The 14,496-nt window shown below is 40.0% G+C and overlaps 1 protein-coding gene across 2 annotated transcripts in view; it reads right to left on the bottom strand.

Annotated features, from left to right (window-relative positions):
• LOC132101338 (genetic suppressor element 1-like) overlaps positions 1 to 14,496 on the bottom strand; it is a 229,585-nt gene that overhangs the window by 38,518 nt on the left and 176,571 nt on the right. For both annotated transcript variants that reach the window (XM_059506219.1, XM_059506220.1), the window contains exons 8-9: positions 8,849 to 9,182; positions 6,420 to 7,030 (exon numbers count right to left, since the gene is read on the bottom strand). In XM_059506219.1, coding sequence (XP_059362202.1) covers positions 6,420 to 7,030; positions 8,849 to 9,182 — 945 coding nt within the window. The remainder of the gene's footprint in view (positions 1 to 6,419; positions 7,031 to 8,848; positions 9,183 to 14,496) is intronic.

Raw genomic sequence — 14,496 nt, 5'->3', positions numbered from 1 at the left:
TTCATTACTGACCTCCCGCCTTCAGATAACAATACCTGTATTTTGGTTATAGTTATATATCCAAATATCGTATCGTATCGGACAGAGGCCCCCAGTTCATCTCCCGGGTGTGGAAAGTCTTCCATTCCCTCCTAGGTGTGGCCATCAGCCTGTCCTCCGGGTATCATCCTCAATCAAACGGGCAGACGGAGAGGAAGGTCCAGGAGATCGGACGCTTCTTCCGTACCTTCTGTCACGGCCACCAGAACTCCTGGAACCAATTCCTGGGGTGGGCCGAGTACGCACAGAATTCCCTCCGCCAATCCACCACCGGACTCACTCCCTTCCAGTGCATACTCGGCTACCAACCACCTCTATTCCCCTGGTCAGGTGAACCCTCGGATGTCCCCGCCATCGACTACTGGTTCCGGGAGAGCGAGAGGGTCTGGGACGTGGCACATCACCAATTTCAGCGGGCAACTGAGGCTCCTAACTACCAACCCGGTCAGAAGGTCTGGCTGTCCACCCGGGACATCCGCCTGCGTCTACCCTGCCGCAAGCTCAGTCCCAGATTCATTGGCCCATTCACCATCACCCAGCAGATCAATCCGGTCACTTACAAACTCCAGCTTCCCCCTGAGTACCGGATTCACCCCACATTCCATGTGTCACTCCTTAAACCTCACCATCCTTCTGTCCCTCCCTCCACAGAACCTGGCGAAGCCGAAGCCCCCCGTCCTCTCCTCCTAGATGACGGCGCGGCCTACACAGTCAAGGACATCCTGGACTCCCGGCGGCGTGGTGGGCAGCTGGAATACCTAGTGGACTGGTAAGGTTACGGTCCAGAGGAACGTTCCTGGGTCCCACGCAACGACATCCTGGATCCCACCTTACTCAATACCTTCCACTCCAATCATCCCAACCGACCAGCTCCCAGGGGAAGAGGACGCCCACCACGTCGTCGGGGTCCCCGGCCCTCAGGAGCGGGCCGTGGGGAGTGGGGTACTGTTACAAAGACGCCAGGTTCCACCTCCACACATTCACAACTTAGAGGAGTGATCCGTAACAATATGTAATGACTGTTTAATAATAGAATGCATAAGAGCCTTTGTGTAAAGGTCTTTCTTTTTTTCTTTAAATTTTTGATGCTTCCACGTTTTGAAATTAACTCACTGTAAATGTTTTTTAACAGGGCTCGGTTCAAGGAAAGAAAATGAAAACCGGAAACAAACGACATTTTGACAGGAACAGAACCAGAACCAGAATCGAAATAGAACAGAATCGAAAATTTGAAATGGCCAGTAACCGGTTTATAACGTTATTTTATCGTTCCATTTAGTATTTGAAATTTGCTGTCAACCAATCACAAATTCCAGTAGTATGGCATGTGCAAATGTGACGCTGAAGCCAACGAGTGAAATGTCCACTCAGCTGTAAACTCATCATAGGTAAATCACAATGTTAATGCACCGCCCTTAAAGTTTATCTGAGGATAGTGTGAGATGAATTCAACAGATCACACACACCTGCAGCGCTTCTGTGAATGGAGAAAACAGAAAAACTATAGAATTACATAAAAAGCTATATGCACTAAATATATTTCACTTAAATCATATTGACAGATTAACGAAATTAAAGAAAAAATGTGCTAAATAACGGTTCATTGTGACACGTTCCAAGGTTTTCGGAAAGGAAAACGACACAGCAGAGAGTAGTTTTCTTTATTTAGCAAAAGCTTTACAGTTTTAATTATTTAGCAAAAGCCTGACAGCTTTGTTTAATGTCTTGCTTCTGTATAACCAGTCAGCTTTGGTATGACCATCATGCCGACAAAACATAATTTTGTTATATTGAAGCCTGTTCATTATAAAAATAAAATACAGTTAAAGAAACATGCGTTCAGCGTGACCGTGCCACAATGTGCTGATAAAGCCGATGTGAAAGATGATGTTTTATGTCTATGAAAGTACAAACACTTTATAATAAATCATATTTTAGCATCCAGATACGTCGGGAATATGGAAACATTTGGATTCGTGCTGAATGAGAGAGGTAGGCATCACCTTCAGCTTAAATTAATGTTTTTGGACTGACATTTTTATAGCCTAACTTTAGAGGATTTGTTTTGGAGAGAAACTAATAACTGTTTTAATAATGTTTGTAAACATTTTGCTTTAGACTACAGGCATTTTAGCCTTCATTATTTCGGAAAGTAACAGGGCTAATTTTTTTTTCTTTCTTTCTTTCTTTCATTCTTTTTTTTTTTTTTAACAATGCAGCAAACATTTTTAAATATCTTAAAAATACTTTGATGTCTTTAAAGTGTTGATAGATTTTTTTTCTTCTTTTTTTTTTTTAAGAGCTTACATTTGGCCAAAATCTAGAAAAGATGATGCTGTATTGGATGTGACTTAATGCAGTGCGTTATTGGGTAAGGTTAGATCTCTAATTTTTCATTTTCTTTTTGAGTAAAGAAAACGCTGTACTTTATTATTATTATATTATAATTATTATTAGGCAAATTATAGGCAAAGAAAATTGTTTTTAAAAAATAACATTATTAACCGGTATTTCTTCAACCCGAACCGGTTTCGGAACAGTAATAAGAGGAACCCAGGAACAGAAATGTTAAAATATCGATTCTGCTCAGAGTGAACCAACTGAATTTTTATTTTATTTTTTCAAGACCTGGTTTTTGAGGATGTTACAAAGTTATATTATAATGTTATTGTTGTTTTATGTCTTCCTTTCATCTCCGTTTACAAACCAACATTTTACAATTACATTCAGTTCGCAATCCGTCACTTTGCACCACCTGGCAGTAGTTTCGCGAATTATTTAACACGTGACTGACTTGCAGTTAATGCCGCGGCCCTACGATGGCAGTATTACCCATTCTGGTTGTCCACCTACTGTAATTCATGGAGAGGTTTGAGAACCCCTGGCATAAGCGCAATAAAAATATTTCGACCACTGCCTGAATTGAACACGACGTACATATCCGGTGTGTCTATGTCCAGTGCTGTGTTTTTGCCCGGTGTGCGACTAACATATATCATATCATCAAGTGTTCTAGAATAAAAGCAGCTAAAGTGTGAGAGTATACATGCAATATCCATATATATGTAATTTAAATGCATTGGCCTTTGTGTAGATATTTAAAGGTTTAAAGATCTTTAAGCATGACTTTGAAATTAAATGGTAACACTTTTCAATAAGACTCCATTTGTAACATTAAGATTAATGAAAGCTGTATAATTACTGTTCGTTGTTCAACATATACTATTACTAACACATTTTAATACATCAATATAATAAAGAACATTAATATTTTTATTAATTTACAAAGTATGGCTCTGGTTTGGTCGACCTCTACTAGAAACTTTCTTTCTTTTTTTTTGTTCCATCTTCTTTGTTTCTTTATTACATGTGAAACAGCAGAACAGGCTGGTATTTCCACTTTGAAGAAAATAAATTAGTGCCAAAAAAAAAAAAAAAAAAAAAGACACAAGAAAATAAATTAACCCACTCATTTTGCCATGTGGTTAGAAAAATTGTGCATACAGTGAGTAAACTGTGCCAATGAGGATATTTACGTCACATGCACTTTAAACTTTTGTACATGTAAAAACCAAAGTATACTTTGGCTTTAATCTGCAGATAATATGGCCATTTTTATATAAAAAAATTGGCTAATAATGCAATTAAAAGAAGCATTGGCTATCCAAAAATAATGTAGTATTAAGCTACTGAAAATGTATCATACCTCGTCTATAGGCTCTCCAGCTCTCAGGACTAGTAGCTATATTATATATATATTTATATATATATATATACACAAAAAGTAGGTTATGTGACATACCCAGGTATGTTTGAGGATAAGTAAGCAAATAACCTCAGTTTTCGGTTCTCCGGAAACTTGACTTGGCTTAGTTGCCTTCATATATATATATATATATACATATATATATACATATACATATATATATATATCCAAAAGTAGCGGGTGCCTGCGGTCACCCGCGGTAACGAGTCATCCAAAAATATTTTTAATGATATTCGGGTTGCGGTCAGTCGGTCGTTTACCTTTTTAATTAATATAGTACTAGACACAATTTTGAAATACATAGGCCTACACTTTATTGGTTGAATAACTGGCGCAAAGATGACACAGGAGCTCAGTCTGCAGGTAGAGATGGAGGCGGCAAGAGAAAAGGTGAAGACGCTGTTTTTGGTAAAACATGATTCTGACGACTTCATTAAGTTTTGTTTTATAGAAAACTCTTTTTAAAAGATTTTCGTTTTGTATAAATTGTATCTTAATTTTGATCAATTTTTTATTAATCAATTGCCCGATTTTTATAAATAAGAAGCAAATATATAGCAGACAATGTAATGATGGCACGATTGCTTGAATTGCATGTGAACTGGAGGGCGCCGAAACTCAGCTTGTGCCTCACAGATTTGAGAAATATAGGCTATGTATTACAGAAAGCTTGAAACGTCTACTTTTAAATGAAAATATTAAAACTAAAATAAATAGGCTACTCTCTGATTATGTCATCCATATGTAATTTGCATTTCTCTCTGGCATAGCGAGTCCGCATCGTCAACTTCATTTTTGCAGCGACACAGAAAACACCAGTTTATTACTAAACAATTGAATGTCTCCTTGCATGTTTTGAACCAGCAGGCCATTCTGGGTTGAGCGAGACCCCACGGAATGAGCGAGCGGAGCGGAATATTTGGAGAAAGGTACAATATTTTTTTTTCCTTTTTTTGCGGTCCGAGTTGCGGGCGGGTTAGTTGAATGCAGAAGAGCTGAAGGCCACTATCAGAGCAACCTGGGCTCTCATAACACCTGAGCAGTGCCACAGACTGACCGACTCCATGCCACGCCGCATTGCTGCAAAAAAGGAGCCCCAACTAAGTACTGAGTGCTGTACATGCTCATAATTTTCATGTTCATACTTTTCAGTTGGCCAAGATTTCTAAAAATCCTTTCTTTGTATTGGTTTTAAGTAATATTCTAATTTTCTGAGATACTGAATTTGGGATTTTCCTTAGTTGTCAGTTATAATAATCAAAATTAAAAGAAATAAACATTTGAAATATATCAGTCTGTGTGTAATGAATGAATATAATATACAAGTTTCACTTTTTGAATGGAATTACTGAAATAAATCAACTTTTTGAAGATATTTTAATTATATGACCAGCACCTGTATATACATATATATATATATATATATATATATATAGAAACACACACACACACACACACACACACACACACAAAACTAATGTATCTAACTAATATGGGTATTATATTTTACTGGCATATCAGTTATGTTTATAAATTATAAAACACTATTATGACAAGGTAATGTTTAATTTACTATATTATATAGGGTAAACATACCTATTAAGCTCACGTACCCATTACGCACACTTCGATATTTGAGCTCAGATTATAAATAGAAAAAATTATGTATTATCATACTTGACTTCTAAACCAATTGATGTGTTTGTTACTACATACCTCCTGTAATTTCAAGTCAATCAGATCATTGCACACGGAGATTATGGGTCTTCATGTGTTCACACTGCCTGGCGGCCATTTTGAAAACTGTCTTGTCCTGACTTGACTTGACTTGACAGGGGTGTGCTTAATAGGGTACGAAAATGTACCCATTCAGCACAGCCAGAATTTTTGCATTTGATGATGTATATCTTAAATGAAATGCTTTTGTCATGTAAAATAAAATTACATATTTCTAGTAACAACTTTTTGTCCTGAAACCAATATCTTGTGCCCTAAAAATGTCTCAATGTGGATTTTGGTGAGCTTAATAGGTATGTTTACTCTATATTTATTACATTTTATATTATTATCTCACACATGGATCTGCATTTTCTATAATGTATTTCTATAATAACAATTATACATATCTGATATGACTTAATATATAATTAGCATACAAACAACAGAATTCTTATTCTCAAGGAATAAAGAGTAAACTGAAAAAAAAAAAAAAAACACAAAATTAGGTTTTTGCACAACCATCAATTAGGTGGAGACATGCACTAAGCATGTAAATGACCACTGAACAAAAGAAGAAAGAAACAGCATGATGCATTTTTTTAGTGTTGGTTTCCATAAAGACTCGTCGATTTGTTGAGAATGTCTTGAGTTTTAATCAGGAACATACTCTGTGTTGAATGAACTTACTCCCGGATGCGTTTTTGGAACTACATACCTCAAGTAAGCAAGGTTTGGGGTTAATCAACCGAGAGTTCAGGGTTTAACAGATGGTAAGTTAACAGTGCTTTCTGGAATACACAACAGTTTTTACAAAAACAATAATCATAGGGATGATAATTTTTCTGGGCTGTGTGAACATTTTAGCATTTGATGACTAGCACAGTTTACTACTTACCTTTCTCTCTGGCTTCTCTTCGTCTTTTCTCCTCCAAGTCAAGTTTGCTGACAGCTTGTCTGTTCTGCTGTAGGAAGTCATCATACACTAACAAGGCATCTGTTGCAAGACGTGAATGCCCCTGGATTCTCTTAAAACACCCGCTGGACTTCAGGCCTGCACTCAGCTCTCCATATGGCCCTGACTTACTCAGTGGTGCCCTCTGCTGATTCAGGAAGCTATAGGTGGATTTTTCAAGCTCCACTAGGAAAGTGTTGGACTCAGAGAACCCACTTGGCTGGATGGTAGGATATTTATCCAAACTGTCCCTTTTTCTAGATCCCTCTTCCAGCTTTTCAGAGTTGTAATGGTGTTCATGTTTGGAGTGCGGTAGGGAAACCCGACTAACATCATAGTGACCCAGACTCTGGGGCTCATGCAAGCTGCGCCTAGAGTCTGTGGAGGTCTCAATGAGTGATGCGGGGTTCCAAAGTGTGGTTGGTGGTGGAAGAGCATGGTCTTTGTTCTGGTGTTTTGGGGAGATGAGAGGAGGCGGAGCTCCCAGTAGAGGATGGGCATCTCGGTTTCTCTCACGATCTCTGCTGTTGGGCTCATGATGGTTTAATATAGGTCTAAAAGATGAAATACATTTTCCAGTCTTTGTTAGCTCTGACTTTTGCAACAAAACAACCTAAACTTAACTCATTTGTTTCAGTATCACTACCCATATCTGCTTTTTATGATCCAGCATTTCGATTTTTCCTAGATGGCACCTGTTAGGGAAGTCGTGGCCTAGTAGTTAGAGAGTTTGACTCCTAACCCTAGGATTGTGGGTTCAAGTATAGGGCCGGAAATACCATGACTTAAGCCCCTTTCACACTGCACGGCGAACCCGGCAAATTTCCAGAACATTGCCGGGTCGCCTTCTGTGTGAAAGCAAACATGTTCCGGGTTTGTTTCCGGCATTGAACTCAGGTCGGGGACCTAGTAACATTGCCGGGTTTAAATTCCGGGATGAGCGCTGTGTGAACAAAAGCCAGATCTAATGCCGTGTCGTAGTGATGACGCACGTTATCGCGCGACTCTTTTACTGGCTGTTTTGAAGAAAGATCAACATTCGCAACAAAAAAATATGGGCAAACTGTAATGAAGCAGAGATCAGTTAGTTACTCACTTTCCGCGCTGACGCTGAGGTTCGCTTGCTTCAGTGAAAGTATAACGTGCCTAACGTTTTTTCGACTCGTACATTAAATGTCATGCATTATCATTACTTACCTATAAGGCCCTAAATGGTTTAGCTCCTGTGTACCTAACTAGCCTTCTACCACGCTACAATCCATCACGCACCCTAAGGTCACAAAACGCTGGACTTTTGGTAGTTCCTAGGATAGCAAAGTCCACTAAAGGAGGTAGAGCTTTTTCACATTTTGCTCCCAAACTCTGGAATAGCCTTCCTGATAATGTTCGGGGTTCAGACACACTCTCTCTGTTTAAATCTAGATTAAAAACGCATCTCTTTCGCCAAGCATTCGAATAATGTATCTCTTAAATTGTGAGTGTAGTTGCATCTGCATTTTTATTCTTTAGCTTGGGTTAAACTAATTTTACTTTGTTGGATCAGCAGCTATGCTAATGATGTCTCTATTTTGTTTCTATGTTTTGCCACGGGATTTACATAAGCTCCAGTCTGGATCCAGAACACCTGAGAAGAGATGATGCTGACCCTCAGAGGACCCCAGATGATCCTAACCTTGAATCAATAAACAGAACTAACAATTAATGCTGCATCATATGTGACTGCATCATATAATTACTATTAATTAATAATATTGATAGTTCATCATCTAGCTGACTACGTCTTGTATTATTATTTTATTTTATTTTTTTCTAAAATCCTGTCAAACGTGCACAAACTACTAGCTACTACTAAATATTGTAGAAACATAATTTTCTGTAAAGTTGCTTTGTAACGATTTGTATTGTAAAAAGCGCTATACAAATAAACTTGAATTGAATTGAATTGAATGCCCTGATGTCATTACGGGACCTTTACGGGTTGTGAGTGAAAGCACGCACCTATCCCGGGTAATCACTGGCAGTGTGAAAGTGCAAAATCTAGCTACCTGGGAACAATTGCCGGAACACTTTACCCGTGTATTTGCCGGAATCGCAGTGTGAAAGGGGCTTTAGGTTCCCTTGAGCAAGGCTCAACCCCAAACTGCTCCCCATGCGCCGCAGCATAAATGGCTGCCCACTGCTCTGGGTGTGTGTTCACGGTGTTGCACTATGGGCGTCTCGAGGTCAAATTCTCACTTGAGGATATTAACTGATCCCACCTCCTTTTATCTCCTTTGCTTCCTGTAAGTTCTGATCCATCGTGTCATAATAAAGCCCCCAACCCCCCACCCCCCTCAGATCTGTGACAACTTCCAGTGTGAAAATGCCCTTACCTATGTCCCTCTATATGCAGGTCTGCAATTTCCCCCTGTCTGCCCACGTCCAGGTGTTGCTCTAGGACCTGCTGACGGAACTCTGAAACCTGGTACTGCCTGTCCTCTTTCTCTTGCCTTAGCTTCCGTTGCCGGGCCAACCAGCGCTCTTCCTCATTTGTGCGCTGTAGCATGGCGGCCGCTGTCAGACTTGCAGGTCCCGCCCCTCCAGGGCCCAGATACATGCCATGAGCAGAGACAAGGCTGGGCACGGGGTGATGTGTGGAGTTTAGAGAATGGTGAAGTCCAGGCTGGATTGGTTTAGGGGTTGTAAGGATGGTCTCTTTGGTTTTATCTGGGGGAAATCATAGGCATAATATTTAGTTGCACAGAATGATGGGTCACACAGCTTAAAGATTATATAAAGTGCAGTGAAATGTGACGCTTGTTGCCAAATTAGATTTGGATTTGTTTTAAAGTGGTAATAAAATGTGCATGTTTTTGGCACTGGTAATGGCCAAATATATTGGAAAACCAACTTTGCAAAAATATATTTGTCATATCTGTGGTTTGTACCGGATATGCAGGTCATCGATTCATGGGTTCTGAACTAATGAATCACGGTTCGTTGAATCTAAAACAATGCAAACCTAACACTTTTAGATTTTGATTTCAGGCATATAAAATGAAACATTTTTACACTAAATGCGCCAGCCTGGCTGGATTTAAATTATTTACGACACAGGATGAGACATTCCAAAGTCACGTGAGCAGCCTCAAAGGAGAAACGACCCCCCCCCCCCCTCACATTCCTATTCACACACACACTTTTATTTTTAATTAAAGCTCCTTATGTAAGTCCTTAATAATATGTATTTTGAGTATGTTTGTGCATTGCATAAATGGTTAATCCTTGTTATGTGAAGAGTATAAGTGCTAACTTATTAATTGGAAGTGTTTATCCTAATATTAATGTTCCCAAATAGAGCCCTGTTGGTAACCCTTCCCTTCCCCCAAGTCATAAAAACTTTACGACCTCATCTGGGAGAAACAGAGGCGTGAACCATTTCAAGCCATAAGAGCTGACCTAGGAAGTTCCTCCCTCTCTTGCTCTTGCCCTTTTTCTCGGACCCTGCTCGTCCTTCTTCGCGGCCTCGGTCCGCTCTACTATCGCCGTCCCTCTCAGCACGCGGCTGAGAGGACAGCCTTTTCATGGCTCCTCCGGGAGCGTTTATTTCTTTTGTTTTCGTTTCTTTTCTTTACTAAGTTTATTCACCTATTCGCCTCTCCACACGAGGAAGACGAACTCTGAAACATTGCTTTGTTGGACCTTTCAAATATCGCGGGATCCCGCAGCAGCCCAGAAAACAGAAAGAACACGCCTAGCTACGGGACCACGCTCATGCTGCTCCAGCACACAAAGAGACACAGAGACACTTGCAAGTATCATTCTCTATGGAGATTTAAATGCTGCTTAAAGTCTGTCTATGATTTGATTCTTGTTGTCTTTCAAAGGTTACTGTCTGTGAGTTTGCATAACTGAGCGTGTGATTCTGTGATCACGCCTATTCTCTCATTCATCCTCTCTCCCTCTCTCTCTCTCCCTCTCCCTCATTTGGATTCCGTTATGTCTTGTACAAAGTTTACTGTCTATATTGTCGTACGCGTATTTACTCTGTATAAATCGTAGTTGATGTATTATTAGTTCAATTATTAAATTCCATATACTCCAGATCGTCTGTCTAAGTTGCTCATGTTACAAAGTCAATGAAATGTCGATCTTAGCTACAAAGCTTATTTGTTACTTTTTTAAGTAATCTAAATTTTATAAGGACAGGAGAATGGTTTCATGGCCAGAAACTATTTGTCCTGGAATTATAAGAAGTGATAGCGTTACTGAGAGTTAATAAGTTAATCTTACGGCCTTTTGCTGGACGAACCACGTTTGATTTACATTAATTTCTAGTAAAAGATATCACAATAATTGATATGAAGAATAGAATATTGAAATATTAATGAGTAAATTACAGTGCCTTGTGATGAGTTATTAATATATACAATTGACCTATTTTTCATCTTCAATAATTTTAATGCAACTGTAATATGATATTTATATATTAAAGGGACAATAAGTAACTTTTTAGGTATTTTATTATCTAAAATCAATATTTTTATTCATAAATATGCCCTCAATGGTGTACAAATACCTATGCCAATGTTTAAACTAATCCTCGTAAATGAAGAATTTATTATCTTTATATAAATGGGACGGGTAGGTCGACGGAGGCTTCCATGTAGTTCCGCCATCTTGCAAAACTATGATAGCAGAGAGGGACAAAAAGTACTAAGCCAATGCGTTTCCACAACGCGTTTTCGGTCAGAGCCAGAAACGCAGGTGCAGAGCAGTGAGAGGCGCTTGAAACTGCACTGGCAAGTTTAAAAGTCTGGATTGCATTCTTATTATGGACCATACATATGCCGCGCCACAGGAAAAGAAAACATTGTCGCCAAAACAGTCAAAAATAGAACGTAAAAGGAAACGTGACCGTAGATTACAGAAAACAAGAGTTAATGTCAGGGAAGCTTTTTCAAGGTGGAAAGAGCTAATGCTGGATAAAGATTTCAAAAGAGACGCTGAAGTGGCCTGTTTTCTTCTCGACAGGTGAGTCAGTGTTACAATCTATATTATAATATTTTTTCTTAGCTTAGTTGTTATTATATAGATAGACGAACATTTATAGTTAAAAGTAAAACAGGCTATTTGATCAATAGCAGCAATTGAGTAATGTAGCGAAGGTGCTAAAAACTAGATTTGTAAGTTTTAGTTTTTGTAATGTTATTTGTGAACGTTGAAGAGGGTCAACAACTGCTGGAGTCAATTTTTTTTTTTTTTTGTAAGATTAATTGGTCAATAAACCTTGATCTGATTTTCCCATCTGATTTGTCCAGTTATGAGAGTACCCTTTTCGATTAGGAACACATCAACCGTATAACTGTAACAGACAATGAAAATTCATTGCTATTGCTAGACATAAATTGTACAAACCTCGGTCGCTTCTCTTCTCTGCCTTTGTAAACTTTCAATTCTATCAAGATCGTCTCTCGTAGCTGCCGGGCATCTTTGTCGTCGTGGTATTGACTCTCGCTCTCCTCCTCTTCCTCGTCCACCTCCTCGCCTAGATCCCACTGATCCACTGCCTCTCTATCCTCTCCCTCTCCCTCTACCTCTACCTCTTCCTCTCCCTATTGTTGAATCATCTGATGATGATATCTAACAATGCACATAATTCAGAAAATATAACGAATAAAGAAGACATAACTACTAATTACAATATTTCATGTTTTCCACAGTCAGTAATTCATACTCTAACATTCGTTTGTTAGTTGTCATGTTGCAGTTTGTTTGAAATAACACACCTGTTAACCTGAAGGAAAACTCGACGAAGTGCTATTAGAAGACATCCTGTCAAAGCTTTTTGGTACATATCGCCTACCGTAGATGCAACGCGCATTTGAAAAAGCGAGGCGCTGGAGAGCAAAATTAGTTTGAATGCAAAATACAATTTCACCACTAGATGGGAGTAATTCCTACTTACAGTCCCTTTAATCATATTCCTGATTAATTATTCAAATTCCCTATATATAATTTGAGTTAATTATTATGTACAACCCAGTGCGGCTACAGGTTTAAACAACAATTTTTTTTTCAATTTCTATCTAGTCATCTAGCTAGCAAGCCCCCATGTCGGCATGACATAGTTGACTATGTAAGTGGGTTGGCTAACTCCGTTGAAAACAGAGCAACTTTAAGTCACCATACTAGTATCTATTTTAATGTTTCTAGTACTTATTTTTTAGATACTAGTATCTTTTCCATTAAGTATTAGTACTTAATCATTAAGTACTAGTTCCCTTTCGAGGGAACTTCGAACTGCGTCCTCTAGGGGCGCTTTGGGGAACACCTCGTCGTGACCCGTGTCTGAAGCATACATTGAAAAAACAGCCTCTGACGTCACTACCGGCGTGACTATAAATCAGCACCGGGAGAGCACGTCATCATCTTCTTCATCTTCACTGACTGTTTTGTTTGAAGTGTGCATCTGAAAGAACCGGTAAGGGCGATCTTTCTCTGTTTATCATGGCGACAACTAGCAAGCGTTTAGACGATGTGTGCATCCGTGTCGGCGTTATTTGACACCCGATGACACACGCGATCTTTGCGTCAATTGTTTGGGTGAAGAGCAGGCACGCAATGTCTTTGAGGCGGCAATCTGCGTGCATTGTGAGCGTTTTATCAATGGAAAAAGCTCCACTCTCGTTCGTCTCTCTTCTGAAAGAGAAAAGGCAAGCCATCTGCTTCCCACGGTTCAGGATCTGTCCACGCTGAGGCGTGGAATAAAATGAGCTTGTGAGAATACAGGTGGATCTGTCTGAATGGTTTAAAGAGGGACTTTCCCTTTCGCGCTCGTAAAAAAAAAAAAGGGTGGCGGACGAGAGGGAGCCTCGGGAGGATGATGTTATATCTTTAACACTTTCTCATACTGAGGTTAGTGCTCTGCTGGGTTTTTACCCAGGAAAAGCATGAGATATTTGAGGATGGTGAAGAAGCTGAGGCTGAGCCTTCTCAATTCTCCTGCCCTGCGTATGTAGAGCTGTTGGAGGTTATTGAGCGAAAATTACCTTTTGACCATAGCCTGCTCTGCTTTAACCATTGACCTCCAGCTCAGGTGAGCCTTTTATTTCTGCATGATCTCCATACAGAGATTAAAAAGACATGAAAGATCCCGTTTTCTTCTCGCATCCATCGGTTTCGGCATGAAAGTAATCTGCCGACATCGAGGTGATGCGCGAAAGCGGCTATGAGGGAATGCCCCCTGTAGAAAGAGCTAAAATTTTATAAATAATTTATAAACAATTTTTATCTGTGAAATTTTTTTCTTTCTGCAGGGGAAACATCCTCTCTTAATCTCCCTCCTTGCCATCTAAGCCCCTTCAGAAAATCATCTCGCTTAAATGGCAAGGCATATGCAGTAGCAAGTCAGGCTGTGGCTTTATTACACACAATGCTGGTGCTTCAAGCATATCAGACTGATCTGCTAAGAGACTTGGATAGAGGCAGGGGACTTTTTCTGATCAGGTAGCTGAGCTGCGCCGCACCACGGATCTCTCTCCTTGCTACCAAGCAGGCCGCCTCCGCCATGGGCAGGACTATGGCGGCCATGGTGGCAGCGGAGAGACATCTGTGGATGAACAGACATCGGGAGGAAAGAAAATGCTTTCTGCTCGATGCTCAGGTTTCGCCTTCTGAACTTTTTGGTATTTCCGTTGAGACGGCGATTTAAGAAGTTCAGGGAGATGAAGGCGCGCTCTGCTGCTTTTAGATCCTTCATTCCACGAAGGTCCAGGTCTGAGCCCAAACAACATAGGGGTCCTGGTCTGTCTCGATCTGAGGATCAAAGACGGGCACAGAAGGCTAGTGTCGCAACTCGCGCTCCTCCCCCACCTGCGGGCAGGGGTTAGAGGAATCGTGGGTCACAAGGACGTAAGCAGAACCTAAGGGGTATGATCTAGACGAGGCAGCGTTCTTGTCCGAATCGGAGTGATACCGAGGTATCTACTCGTTACCTTTGGGTTTTATAACCCTCTGGAGTCTAAGAGGTTATCAGGAC

Source organism: Carassius carassius, chromosome 23, assembly GCF_963082965.1.
Source record: "Carassius carassius chromosome 23, fCarCar2.1, whole genome shotgun sequence".
NCBI classification, from domain to species: domain Eukaryota; kingdom Metazoa; phylum Chordata; class Actinopteri; order Cypriniformes; family Cyprinidae; genus Carassius; species Carassius carassius.
This window is presented reverse-complemented; position numbering and strand designations above follow the sequence as displayed.